Genomic DNA, 15,339 nt, shown 5'->3' with positions numbered 1-15,339 from the left:
GATGTAATACAGATTGCTGCAACTTCAAACAATAATGAATTTAGCAGTTACATCTTTCCAAACCAACCTATCTCAATACAGGCCTCCGAAATTTAAAAAAATACCGTTTCTGCAAATCAGATGTTTTATAATTTACAACCTGTTTCGTACAAATTACCACATGAAGCTCTCACTGATTTTATAACATTTCTTTCCAAATATCCATCCAAGCCAGTTCTTGTAGGACACAACATCAAACGCTTTGATTGCCATGTTTTGTACCATTCTTTAAAGGCAAATCAGATGTGGAATGAGTTTTCATCTCACATATGTGGATTCATAGACACCATGGAGTTATTCAAGAAAATAATGCCAGGATTACCATCATATTCTCAAACTTCATTGGTGTCACAACTTCTTGGTGAAAACTATTGTGCACACAATGCAGTTGATGACACTAGAGCATTGTTTAAATTATTAACCTCAAAAGCCTTAAACAATCTGGATTCATTTGTATTTCCTGCAAGTCATCCTTATGATTGTATAGTCCAGAAAGACAGTCTTATAATGAAGCCATTGCTTGTAAAGCAATTACACGAGCGACTGCTTTGAAGGCTTCTAAATCAAACTTAAAGCTCTCTCATCTTAAACTTTCTGTTGAGAGAATGGGACTAGAAGTATTAAAAGCTTTATTGTCTGAAAAAACTGACAGAGGAAATGTTCGAGTCACAAATTGCATGAAGGTCATTCGAAAAATATTTGACTTCCTTACTCCTGAAAGCTAGTTGATAATTCTTTGTTTTTATACTGAATTATATATTATATCTTTTCAGCTAACCTTGTGGGCAATTGCCATCACTAGTCATCAATTTTCTGTAAACATTATTTTTTATCTCCTGCTTGAGGAATAGTGAACAGAATTTTATCAAACTTTGCAGATAAATTATTTCTATCAATTAATGTCCTTTTTAATTGTTGAAGATTAGGTGACAATTGGTAAAGATATATAGCCATCCTGTCTGAATGTAAATTGTCATTGGTTAATCTTGATTGAAACCTCCTTCTCAAGAAATCCTGTAGGGATTGAAACAAAACATAGTACATTTATTTATTTTCCGATCAAGGTATTGAACAAGTGGTGTAATCTTATTGCCAATCAAAATAAGAGCCAGCAAAGATCACTAGTTTACATAAAACCTAAATGTTAATTTACATGTTGCTTTATATTTTAACTACAAATGATATTAAGTGACAAACTTTGTAAGATGATCAGTTCGAGCTACTAGCTTTGGTTCTATTTATTCTATCATTTCAATGATTATTTATATGATAACAGCATTATAGATTGAATTAAAAAAAAGTAGATATATATTTATTTCAAGGTCCTAAACAAGTGTTTTGATTGCGGTAGAAATTCAAAATGGCCATCAGTGAAGTTAAAAGCTTATTGATAGAAACCCAATGGGAGATATTTAAAGTTGTATTTCTGGTAGTATTTTTGTCAATGAGAAAAATAATCTTTACCAGATGCATTGCAAAATGATATCACTCATTACTGGTACAGTCTAATTGTATCCAATCATGTTTCTTTGGCAAATGAACTATCTTACTTTTTGCCTTGTTGTATTTTAAGGAATACATTATGTCTTTAATTTATCTTTCAAGATAAGAATTAGTATTCTGAAGGAAATGTAAAAAAAAAGGTGGTATTTGCATAAAATGCCTAGCAGAACAGGATAATTACACTCCCTATTGCACTGTGAAATGTCTTGTTATATGAATGAAATAAGTGCCACAAATCAAACCATGCTTTTAAACAATTTCTTTGATTAATTGATTTTGGATTTAATGTTATATGGATCAGTTAATATATGGGACCATAAATATGTCCATAAATAAATACTTATATCACCTATACTGCAAGTTGTTATATGTATTTTATGTAGTAACAAAGATTATATTTGTTTATGTCCCACCACAAATGTGGATGGGATATGAAATAGATTAACCCTTGACCATCCATTCTTTTATCATCAGAGGCCTGGTTTATGTACAGAACAATAAATGAAAATGAAAGATATATACAGCTACAAACCACAAACACTGAACTACAGACTCCTGACTTGGGACAGACACAGACTTCATCTTAATCTAAACCATTAACTCTTTAATAGGAAACAACCAAATGTGACATATAAGTCCGGAAGTCTTCAAGGAAACATAATTCAAAATACATTATGCACCTATTTTATTTTTTGATGGAACTATAATGATGTTCTAGGTTTCCCATGTCAAACTTGGAGGAAAAGTGGAGGATTCATTTTTTAGGTATCTAATTATCTAGTTGACTAGTTCAATTTGTTACATAATGTGCCCTATAGGCATTAGATAGAGGCGGATTTAAGGGGGGCAGGGGCCCCGGATCCCCCCTTTTTTGGGAAAAATTTGGTTGATTATATAGGCAGTCAGTGGGCCCCCACTTATGAAAATTTCTGGATCCGCCAGTGTTAGATCTATAAAGGAACATTTTTCCCAGTGCGTTATAATCTATATAATCTTGGTACTTTTCCTTTAAAATCATCTAGAATGTTCCCTACAATATAAGTCTGACTATTCTAACAATAGTGACTTTGATAACTGAATTCGACAATCATTGAGTATCTGGATGGGGTCTACTGCATAGAGAATAATGGATAAAAAGTGCAAATTAAATTAAGGCCAAAACATATAAAGAATAGAGAAAATCGCCAAAAAAAAAATTGAAAATAAAGGAGTGCTAAAATTTAGGAATAGAGAATAATGACATAAAGATTTAAAGAATACAAAATAGAAGGTTGAAGGACCCCCTTTCCAGACCCTCATCATTCAGGTCCGCCTTCCACTTAAATCTTGTTTTACATTTTGTTTCATTATGTATGACAGTTAATAATATGAAAAATTTGATTTAGATTGGCGAATGATCTCATAAAAATTTCATCAAAACTTTCAAAAATAACATAAATTTATCATTTTCATGAACACCATGACCTTAACCTTTTACCTTACGAATTTACCAAATGACCTAAAATTCAATTTTGGCCTGCACATCACTTAGGGGTACTGTTAACCATATACAGATTTTCATTTCATATAGTTTAGGCCAAAAAACAGGAGAAAAAGTGTTTTTTTTTTCAAAAATTATCTTTTTTGGTTGCCATGGTTTCACACTTTTGGTGATCTATCTCTCTTAAAAGGTCGGTGACCCCCACTTTTTTTTTGCTTTTTTTGAACTTCACTACCAACTCTCTTAGAATGGAAAGTATAATAGAAATCTGTAATTTTGATTTAACTTAGCGAATGATCTCATAAAAATTTTATCAAAACTTTCAAAAATAACATAAATTTATCATGTTCATGAACACCATAACCTTAACCTATGACCTTACGAATTTACCAAAATGACCTAAAATTCAATGTTGGCCTGCATATCACTTAGGGGTACTGTTAACCATAACCAGATTTTCATTTCATATAGTTTAGGCCAACATACGGGAGAAAAAGTAGATTTATTTTCAAAAATAACCTTTTTTGGTTGCCATGGTTTCACACTTTTGGTGGTCTACCTCTCTTAAAAGGTCGGTTACCCCCACTTTTCTTTTGCTTTTTCTGAACTTCACTACCAACTCTCTTAGAATGGAAAGTATAATAGAAATCTGTAATTTTGTTTTCTCAGTAGGTTAAGATAAAGGCAACGCAGGTGCAATTTTCCCTATTAGTCTTTGTAAAAATTGTACGATTTATGAGGGGAAAACCTATTTTTTTAGCAGTCTGTAACTTGCTTAGATGGTCGGTGACCCCTATTTTTTTTGTATTTTTTTAATCCATAGGTTAAGAGGTTTCAATCAACAAATTATAAGGAAAAACTGTAATTTAAATCTTATACCCTCGAGCCTCCTTAATAAGTATTTGTTACCCAGAATAATTGATGAAATATGTTTACCGTAAGAATCAGAATGTAGTCTTTATCATTAATTTGATATACTTAGTGTTTACATTGTTTTAAACCTTTTGTTTTTAATGACCACACCATGATTTAAAAATAGCTGTCATTCTGGTATACAATCATACTATAATTAAAGTCATGATTAATATTCCTATTGTAAAAAAATTAAAAAAAACATATTTGATTGCAGATGTATCGCTTCAACTGGTTGTTCCTTAAACATAGAGCAGTTTCAAGTAAACATTCGACTCAGAATGACAAAGATATTGTTTAGGCTTTGGTTTTCTTGAAATGCCTCCGCAACTTCATCTCTATATACTTATGACCATTTTGTTGTGCGATGGCGTGCGGCGATTTTCCATCATTTCTGAATAGCCTGATATTTGCTCCTTTATCTAATAACAACCCTACAATACTATCATGTCCAAGTTTGCATGCATAATATAATAATATTAACAGAGGCATTATATTTCAAAAGACATTCAACTACTTCTGAATGACCCAAACAACAAGCAATATGCAAGGCAGATGATCCTGCAACTAAATCAAAGATATAATCTTTTGACTTTAAGCGGGCATACTGTTGAAATCTAGGCACTCCCTTTCCAAGGACTAAGTCGAATATATTTTGCTTCAACTTTTCCAATGATTTCCAAGGACGGAACAACACATTTTTTTCTATTAACTCTTTCTTGTGAATACATGCATTTATATCAGCATTGGAATCTAAAAGTAACCGAGTGATTTCGGTATTTCCATTTGCTGAAGCTAACGTTATAGCGGTAACACCGACGTACGTTCTCATATCTACATTTGCTTTATTGTTTAGCAATAAACGTACTATTTCCGTGTGGTTATTTTGACACGCCACTATAAGAGGCGAATATCCATCTATACCGTAGTGACCCGACACAGTAGCTTGAAGTAACGGTGATAATTCAAGTAACTCATCTTTCATATTAGGATTGACATCAGCATTACGTTCCAGCAATGATTTCACTATTTCGGTATAACCTTTCTCACTTGCAATGAAAAGAGGAGTAAGTCCATTTTCATTACATACGTTAATACAATGATTCTTCTTTAACAAGAGGGAAACGGTATCTCTGTGACCGTTATAACAAGCCATTAACAATGAGGTATTGCCATCATCTCTACATTGATTCACATCCACGACATTGCCCAACAGCCAATGAACAAAATCAATGTAACCTTCAAAACAAGCAAGTATCATTGGATAGCTTCCAGAAGTACCACATTTCTTGATTTCAAAGGTATCTTGTGTATTTGCCAGTTTCACTTGCTGCGTTTTTTCAAGTTGGTGTAAATGAGATAAAAATTGATTTCTAAATGATTCATTATTCATATTTGAGTTGGAAATTACGACTGTTACTTTGCCTTTGGACCAGTCATTCACTAATCTATCCAAATAACAATGCAAGTTTTCATCAGTTAACTCAATAGCGAATTCATTTGTACTTGGGTTTTTCGATTTTGTCCACTGAAACCGTTCATATATGAAATAGGAATGAGAATGATCTATCAAACATCGAATCATTTTTCCACCGAAGTAATGAGCCAAAAAATCAAAAATTTTGTCATGTATGGTACTGTATGTTGAATTCCTTTTACAAACTAGCGAACCATCTAATGTATCTAATGCATCCATAAGTTCAGTCTTTGGTGTACCTGCATTCAGTCTGCAAGTTAAAAATACATCGTCTAAAACTTTGCGCTGTGCATCTGTTACGCTTCCTTCGAACCATTGTTTCTCCAGAAAATTATTGAAAAGTACACATAAAACAAGACTGCATATTTTTTTCTTGCCTTCATCACCACATCTATTTAGATTGTCTAATTCTGTTTTATAAAATTCGAACGGACTTTTGAATAAGTTTCTAACATCTATTCCCTCATTTTGAGGAAGCCACTGCAGGGAACATAAAAGAGGGAAAAAATCACTTGCTTGTGCAATGTCATCTAAGTTTTTGGTAGGCAAGTACTTTTCTTTTATATTTGTTTTCTCTGATTGTGTAAGACATATTTCTTTTGAGTTTAAATTGCATTCACATATCTTAAAAGGCTCCAATAAACTTATTTTATCATCCCTATAGACTTGTAATCTACAAGTTGCAATAATTTTGCAACAGTTGTCTGCAAGTATTTGTTCTATTTTTGGTAACATTTGTTGCCAATTCTCAAGCTGTGATCGGTTTGCAATAAATTTACCACATATATCATCTACAAGAAAAATAGTTCGTTTCCCGGGTGTATAATAGTCCCTTATATCTGTTGGTGTAAGAACTAAGACAATCCTATATCCTTCTGATTGGATATCAAGGGCGATGTGTCGAGCTAGGAATGTTTTTCCCACGCCTGGACTGCCGGTCAATGTCACGCAGCTCTTTTTATTCAGCTGATCTGAAACATAAGCGCTGGCTCTTGTAGGTACAAATTTCTTGTCTTTCATTTTCCACTCTTCTATCTCTTTGGTCATTTGGTCTATAATGTAAAAAATAAAGGGGGACAATGCAACGGAATATTTAAAACACATTAGTCATAAATGAACTGACAACGCCATGGTAAAAATTAAAAAGACAACAACAACAAAAAAATAATTCACAAAACACTACATAGACACAGCAACATGAAGCCCACCAAAACGGGGTTGTTCTCATGTGTTGAGAACCCGAACCAATGATATGAACACTTAATCATGTTTTAACGTATTTTCAAGGAATATCAAATAGAATGGGTACATTATGTAGACATGTAAATAAAACATGTACTTTGCATCATAATCAATGTATTTTGCAAGACAAATGAAACAAACAGTATATTTGGAAATATATTATTGTGATTGTAATAAAGCTATTGTGTTCAAAACTATAGGGACATTCTCTTGTTTAATTTTTCATTTCAAAATTGACATTCATAGTTCCAAGTCGACTTTTTCTACACAACCTGATCCATTTTAATATTTCGTAATTCCGAGTAAACATTTCAAGATATTAGAAGATGTGGTATGAATGCCAATGAGACAACTCTCCATCCAAGTCACAATTTGTAAAAGTAAACCATTATAGGTCACACCTCTCTGATTGGATGTAAATGAATTGAAAAGGCATTCTCCCTTCCACTTATTTTTAAAGTTTAATTCGTCTTGTTCTGTAAAATGTATGTCATGAAGACAGTAGATATTAAAATTCTTTGACTTTGAATAATTAAAAACTTCTCTCCGTTTCTCCTTTGTATAAAGACCTTGACAATTATAAGAAATTATTTTAAGTATATCACCCTTCATACCTGTGTTTAGCTGTATAAATATTCATTACTCTAATGATGAGTTAATATACATGAATATACCATGATATTTGTGGAATCAACGGACTTTTAGAATTCTCTTCCTTTAAAACTGTATCATTTTTCAAGATCTGTGACACCTTAAGACACATTTGTAATGTACAATAAATGCATATATATGAAAACATAAAATCCAATAGCGAGACAGAGTCCAACATTAAAATCAAATAGTAAATCTGCACTCTGAGACATTCACTGTTGTTGTGTAGGATATTCACTATAACTGGTCTAGGGGAGATAACTCAGAAGAAATTTTAATTAAATACATTGAATTCAGATGGAAATTTAACTTGATCAAATTCAACAGTGAATATCTGTATAATTCATGTTATAGATATAAGAAGATGTGGTATGAGCGCCAATGAGACAACTCTCCATCCAAGTCAAAATTTATAAAAGTAAACAATTATAGGTCAAAGTACGGTCTTCAACACGTAGCCTTGGCCCCACATCGAACAGCAGGCTATAAAGGGCCCCTAAAATGACTAGTGTAATACCATTCAAACGGGAAAACCAACGGTCTTATTTATATAAAAACGAGAAACGAGAAACTTTTATGAACCACATCAACAAACGACAACCACTGAACATTCATAAGTTGTAATAGAAAAATGTGAAGGTAATTTTTCACAGTTTCAATTTTGCATTTCTCAGATGAATCTTATTATTTCTCGCTTCCAACTTAAATTTTTTAATTTCAAGGTAAACAATTCCCACTTTCCGATTTTTACATAGAAACTATAAAATATCAAGATGGAAGTGTAAAAAGTCAACCTGGAGTACGAAATTTTAACTTGGAAGTCAGACATGTTGTTAAAGTAAGAACTGTCATAATGGAACACTTCAAATCAGCTTTTTAAAATTAATATTGAAATACTCACACGGTCTTTGAGTCGGAAATCAAAACATTTATTCTAAAAACAGATCAGTTTGGTTGACGACTAGAGCTTGCAGTAACTACTAATAGTACTTTGTAAATTTATGTTGATCATTGCCATTTTGCTAAGTTTCTTTTGGTAACTATTCTAACATCCGACTCTAACGTCTTTTAAACTCAGTTTTACTGTGCGTATTACTGTGTATTTGTTTATTTTACATTGGCTAGAGGTAAAGGCATTTTTTTTTAAATATTTGAATAAGCTTATTTCAATAATACAATATCCGAATGTTCATGAACTGAAAAACTGATACAAACAGACCGGAATATAAAAGACAGTTCATCTTTTTTGTCCAGGTAGGCACCGCTCATTCAGCTTGGATTGGAGTTAAGAAAAATATTTTAAAATAATTGTTTGTTTCAAGAATTCATGAAAAACCGAAGAGGAGGAAGAGCAGGAAAAATTGTTTGTTTAGTCCAGTTAGTGAACAAGTGAAAAACAACTGCCATATTCATGACGTTGAATGCTAGTATAGTTTTTTTTCGGTTCAAACATTGATTTTGTTTAAAATGAAATAACCTAAAACATGTAATGTGTATTTCTATAAATTGAGCAAAACCTACATACGGTCAGTATTAAATACTTAAATTTGGAATTGAACCAGGGCATGCTTTTTTTCGACTGTTTTTGACGTTTTTACACTAAATTTTTGTTTTGACCACGACAGCAAAACTTAGTTATACTTTGTTATTTGCTTTGAAATAGCTTTCAGAATCTGCAAGTACTCTTAGATCGGTACTTTGTGTCTTTTGCCTTTTCTGTTAGTTTCTAACTGATTTTTACAGTTTGCTCTATGGTGCGATGTTCATACCCCTATCCCACATTAAAGACATTCCATAGATGCTTAAGTTCTGAGCTCGTAATTTAGAAGTTGACGTTGGTTGATGTCTGTGATATTTGCTTTCCATAAAATAAATCAGGTCGAATTTTCTGATTTCATTTTTTTCATAACTTATCATGTCGGGGGTTTTAATTGCTGACTTTACGATTTTGGGTGTGCTTATTGATGAAGGTCGTATGGTAAATGAAGGCAACAGTAGTATAACCTGTTCAGAAGCCCTACATCGATTAAGCGAAAACAAACCCAGGTTATAAACTAAAACCTATACCGATTTCAATCATCTTTATTCGGTTTAGGCTTTATAAGTCAGTTGTCACATAAGCAAACATATTTAATAACCTTACTTTATAATGTGTTTGTTTTGGGCATTGTATTTTATAGGAATGACATTTCATTTATTTGTCGGTTACTAGATCAATAGCAATGTAGTTTAAGATATAAATCTTAATGCAATATCCAAAAAAAGCCGATCACAGCCATAGTAAGTGAGAAACTGACTTTCTTTAAATGAAGATTGAGGAAGTTTTGAAAGAGTTTGGCTTTCTATTTATAGAGAAAAGAATAATAAACATTAACCAATCAGAATAAAGGTCCCCTTTGCTGGCTTTGCTTAGCTGATTGGAATGAGGTACCATAACTTGTAGCTTTAAGGAGAAATAGTTTGAAATATTTACCAAACAAAATCAGCAAATACGTTTTTTTCGTGTTTTCCATTCAATTATTGCATTTTCCAGACCTTTCATGTATATTATTCCTGAAAACGTTTTGAAAACCATATCAATTTCAGAGGCAAAAAATAAGACGTGAAAGTACAAAGTACGAACGAAGGGCATTTGCAGTATCTCACAACGCTTCTGTGTGGTTTTGATTTCTACAACTTTAAGTGTATCTGTGTATCTTTGATATGTATTTGACTTAGTAAATAACATTTAATGTAAAATATAATTATAGGAATGAAATCATCTTTCAAAATATGTACATAAAAAAATGTTTATATGTCCTTTGATTGAGTTAAGCCATTTCAGTTGATATTTTATAGTGTGTCTTTCTATGTTGTGATGTTACACTATTGTTTCAGAAATAGTTTAAAATATTTACCAAACAAATCAGCAAATACGTTTTTTTCGTGTTTTCCATTCAATTATTAGGTGAAGGTTTGGTACCATTAAAACGTTTAAACCCGCTGCAATTGTTTGCACCTGACCTAAGTCAGGAATCTGATGTTCAGTAGTTGTCGTGTGTTGATGTGCTTCATAAGAGTTTCTCGTTTCTCGTTTTTTATATGATTAGACCGTTGGTTTTCCCATTTGAACGGTTTTACACTAGTAATGTTTTGGAGCCCTTTATAGCTTCCTGTTCGGTGTGAGCCAAGGCTCCGTGTTGAAGACCGTACTTTGACCTATAATTGTTTACTTTTATAAATTTGACTTGGATGGAGAGTTGTCTCATTGGCGCTCATACCACATCTTCTAAATCTATAACATGAATTATACAGATATTCACTGTTGAATTTGCTCAAGTTAAATTTCCATCTGAATCCAATGTATTTAATTAAAATTTCTTCTGAGTTATCTCCCCTAGACCAGTTATAGTGAATATCCTACACAACAACAGTGAATGTCTCAGAGTGCAGATTTACTATTTGATTTTAATGTTGGACTCTGTCTCGCTATTGGATTTTATGTTTTCATATATATGCATTTATTGTACATTACAAATGTGTCTTAAGGTGTCACAGATCTTGAAAAATGATACAGTTTTAAAGGAAGAGAATTCTAAAAGTCCGTTGATTCCACAAATATCATGGTATATTCATGTATATTAACTCATCATTAGAGTAATGAATATTTATACAGCTAAACACAGGTATGAAGTGTGATATACTTAAAATAATTTCTTATAATTGTCAAGGTCTTTATACAAAGGAGAAACGGAGAGAAGTTTTTAATTATTCAAAGTCAAAGAATTTTAATATCTACTGTCTTCATGCCATACATTTTACAGAACAAGACGAATTAAACTTTAAAAATAAGTGGAAGGGAGAATGCCTTTTCAATTCATTTACATCCAATCAGAGAGGTGTGGCCATCTTTTTTAATGAAAACTTCAATTTCACAAAGTTAAAAAAGATGAGGGTGGAAACCTTCTTGGATTGGATATTACAATTGAAGAACAAAGAATTACCTTAGTTAATATTTATGGGCCAAATGTAGACACCCCTTGCTTTTGTTAAAAGGTGGCAGACATTATTGAGGAATTTGATAACCAGTATTGTATTCTTTGTGGTGATTTTAACCTAATTCCAAGTTTTAATCTTGACACTCATAATTATGCTAATATCAACAACCAAAAGTCTAGAGAAAAATTATTACAGATAATGGAAGACTTTAATCTAGTTGATCCATTTAGAGAATTATACCCCAATATGAAAAGGTTTACTTGGAGAAAAAAAAACCTTTAAACAATCTCGTTTAGACTTTTTTCTGATTTCTGATAATATTTTTCACTTTGTTAGTGATGTTAAAATTGATAATAGTTATAGGTCTGATCATTCACTAGTGATCTTTTCTTTCAAGATTAATGAATTTATAAAAGGCAGATGCCTTTGGAAGTTTAATAATTCCCTTCTTCATGATACTGACTATGTTGAAGAGATGAAAAAACTCATAAGTACAGTAAAAGAACAATATGCCGTCAAGATATATAGAAATGAAAATTTACAAAATATTGACAACTCTGAAATTGAATTTACCGTAGATGACCAGTTATTTTTCGAAACTTTACTCATAGAAATACGTTTTGAAACTATTTCATATGCATCTCATAAAAAAAAGGAGGGTATAAAAATTAAAAATGAGATTATTTTAAAATTAAAACAATTTGAAGAAAATGCACTAACAGAAGATAATCTGGAAGAGATTGATCAGAAAAAAATCAGAACTTAAAATGTATAGACAAAAGAAGGTTCAGGGACAATATATTAGGTCAGGAAGTCAGTGGATTGAAGAAGGAGAAAAACCTACCAACTTTTTTTTAAATCTAGAGACTAGAAATTTCATTAATTTAATAAGACTATTCAAAAACTTACTTTAGAAAATGGGATGTAGTGGAAGAACAAAAAGAAATCTTAAGTCAGACAAAGGTGTTTTATGAGAAACTTTATAACAAACAAGATTGTATGAAAAGGGTTGATTTAACTCCGGACAATTTTTATGATGATATACCGAAGCTGAGTGAGGATGAGAAGCAGTTATTGGAGGGAAATATTAGTTTTTTTAATTAACTGGAGCATTAAAGAGAATGAAAAAAAAAAAAAAAAACAAGAGTCCAGGATCTGATGGTTACACTGCAGAATTTTAAAATTTGTTTTGGATTTGTTCTTAGATCTATAAATTTTGGATATGGGAAGGGTCAAATGTCTGTCACCCAGAGGCATGTATTCCAAAAGAAGGTAAACCCAACAATTTATTAAAAATTGGAGACATATTACTCTTCTAATAGGTGCATATTAGAAGAGTAATAGGTCTTATAAATTCTACATATAAATTGGCATCAAGCTGTAAAGCAGAGAGAATAAAATCAGTTTTGTCAAAATTAATAAGTTCTGATCAAACTGGTTTTATTCAAGGTAGATATATAGGCGAATATTGTCGATTGATATATGATATTCTACATTTTACTGAAGAAAATACTATTCCAGGAATATTCTTGCTGATTGGTTTTGAGAAGGCATTTGATTCCATATCTTGGTCCTATCTTTATGATACAGTAAGATATTTTAATTTTGGTGATTCAGTTATATCCTGGGTTAAAACCTTCTATAATAATATAACAGCTGCAGTGACACAAAAACTGTTGTCTGTCAGAATTCTTCACTGTAGAGAGAGGCTGTAGACAGGGAGATACTTTATCCCCTTATATTTTCTTGCTATGTGCAGAAATATAAGGCATTTTAGTAAGAAATAGTAAAGAGACAAAGAGTATTACTATAGATGATACAGAATTTGTACCTTCTCAATATGCAGATGATACATCTATATATTAGATGGCTCGCCAGAATCACTCGATGCATCTCTTCGTGTTCTCCAATTTTATGCTGAAATCTCGGGACTTAAGATTAACATAGAAAAAAGAAATGTTATTTGGATAGGTAGAAAAAAACATTCCAGAATCAATTTTGTGTTAAGTGGGAATTGAAATGGGGCTCCAGTATATTTAAGCTCCTTGGAATTACTTTTTCAGTTGACCTAGATGAAATGATTAATTTAAATTATAGGCCTGTGTTAGATAATATAGACAACACTTTGAAAAAATGGTGAAAACAGTATCTCAACCCCTATGAAAAGGTCATCAAATAAATTTTGGCAAGAGGGTTTTGATGCTTGGAAAACCCTTAATGAAATTAAAAAAACCAAGATGTATTGATGAAGTTCTATCTTATCCTTTATTGGAGGGAGAAAACATTTAAATTGGTGGTTCAAGTGTCTACTATAAAAACTGGGCTGGTGCTGGAATTTGACCTGTTAGATTATCAGGGCAAAATTATGTCATTTCAAAATTTCCAACAATTATATCAATTTAGGCCAAATGTTTTACATTATTATGGAATAACACACTCGCTTAATGAGTGGTTAAACACTATCAATATTGAAGTAAAGGAGAAAAAAATTCAAGCAATACTACCTTTTAATATAAGTATTATCTTTGAATCAAAAAAAGGTTCAAAGGACATGTACAAAGTATTGAATGAGAAATATATTACTTTTGCTGCAAAGGAAAAATGGGAGAACCATCTTAATATGACTGGTATTAACTGAAAAAAAAATACTTCGTGTAAATAATATACTAGAAGCAATAAGCTTTGCTGGTTCCAATATAGAATTATCCATAGAATTTTTGGAACTAATTCACTACTTTACAAGATGAAAATAAATAGTAGCAACATATGTAAATTTTGTAAAGAAGAACCAGAGACCATAGAACATTTATTTTGGAGCTGTCCGATGGTCGCCAGTCTCTGGCATGCACTAAACAACTGGATTTTTGAAATGACAAATATTGAACTGCCTTTGAATATCAAGGTTATTCTATTTGGTCACTACGAAAATGTTAAATTGAATTTTGTTAAAAATAATATTATTCTGCTTACAAAATACTATATTTACCGAACAAAATTACAAGAAGTACTGCCAAATTTAAATGCTTTAAAAAATTATTTAAAGGAACACTCGAACTTAGAAAAATACATTTCATTTAAAAACATCTCTGTAGAGGAATATAACAAATACTGGGCCTCTATTATAGAATAATTAATAAATGTCGAATTTTGATTTAAACACCACAAATAGATATTGCAAGAACGAATTAGATTCCATTGTTATTAGATAATTATTTATGTTCAACCTATTGTTGCACCATTATATATTTAATTGTTGTTTTTTTATTTAATACTTCCTTTGTGTGAATATGCCATTCTGTATACCTTTGTTCATATATGTTGTACCAGTCTATTTGTTACAATAAAGAAAATTCATTATAAAAAATAATAAAATTAATTGTGCACAAACCTCTAATATTCTTAGGGATGGTTTCTTCTTGTTCAGTTTGTATAGTAGTAAGTTTTGCACTCAGGCCAGTGAATTTCAGTTCACCTGTAATTTAAATAAGATGATATTATCTGATTTGATATTATCATGAGGAATAACGTGAATTAGGTTATTTTGGCGGTCTTCATATTTTGGGTCGTTTGTGTTGACATTAATATGATTAATACAAGAAACGTCTTATGCAAAATTGTAGGTTAATCAGCTTTCGATATTTTAGTTTAGGTATATAGTTATATGTGCATACTCATTTCACTCATTTCGTCTCATATATTAGAATGTCTCATTGGTATATTTATACCCCCGCTTTAAAAAAGTGGGGGTATACTGTTTTACCTCTGTCTGTCCGTCCGTCCGTCCGTCTGTCCGTCCATCCGTCTGTCCATCCGTCCGTCCGTCCGTCCGTCCATCCTTTCGTCCATCCGTCAGTCCATCAGTCCGTCAGTCCATCAGTCCGTCAGTCTGTCCATCCGTCCCATGAATATTTTTCGTCGCATCTTTCTCAGGAACTACAATACAAGGATTTCTGAAATTTAGTTTCAGGGTTTATATAAGTCACCTATACCGTATGATGCATTTTCAGATTCATCACTCAACAACTTCTGTTTACCGATTACTTGTATCATTTTACAC

At 31.8% G+C, this 15,339-nt stretch overlaps 1 protein-coding gene across 1 annotated transcript; it reads right to left on the bottom strand.

The window, feature by feature from the left end:
* Positions 1-4,379: 4,379 nt before the first annotated feature.
* Positions 4,380-14,748, bottom strand: LOC127712790 (uncharacterized). Its single transcript, XM_052219405.1, has 2 exons — positions 14,671-14,748; positions 4,380-6,463 (listed from the first exon to the last, which is right to left on the bottom strand). Exon 2 carries the CDS (start codon positions 6,456-6,458, stop codon positions 4,380-4,382), a length of 2,079 nt encoding a protein of 692 aa, XP_052075365.1. The 5' UTR covers positions 6,459-6,463; positions 14,671-14,748.
* Positions 14,749-15,339: the final 591 nt, after the last annotated feature.

The sequence above is a fragment of the Mytilus californianus genome, unplaced genomic scaffold, assembly GCF_021869535.1.
Source record: "Mytilus californianus isolate M0D057914Y unplaced genomic scaffold, xbMytCali1.0.p SCAF_8, whole genome shotgun sequence".
NCBI lineage: Eukaryota > Metazoa > Mollusca > Bivalvia > Mytilida > Mytilidae > Mytilus > Mytilus californianus.
The sequence above is the reverse complement of the archived record's forward strand: the minus strand, read 5'-3'. Positions and strand labels throughout refer to the sequence as shown.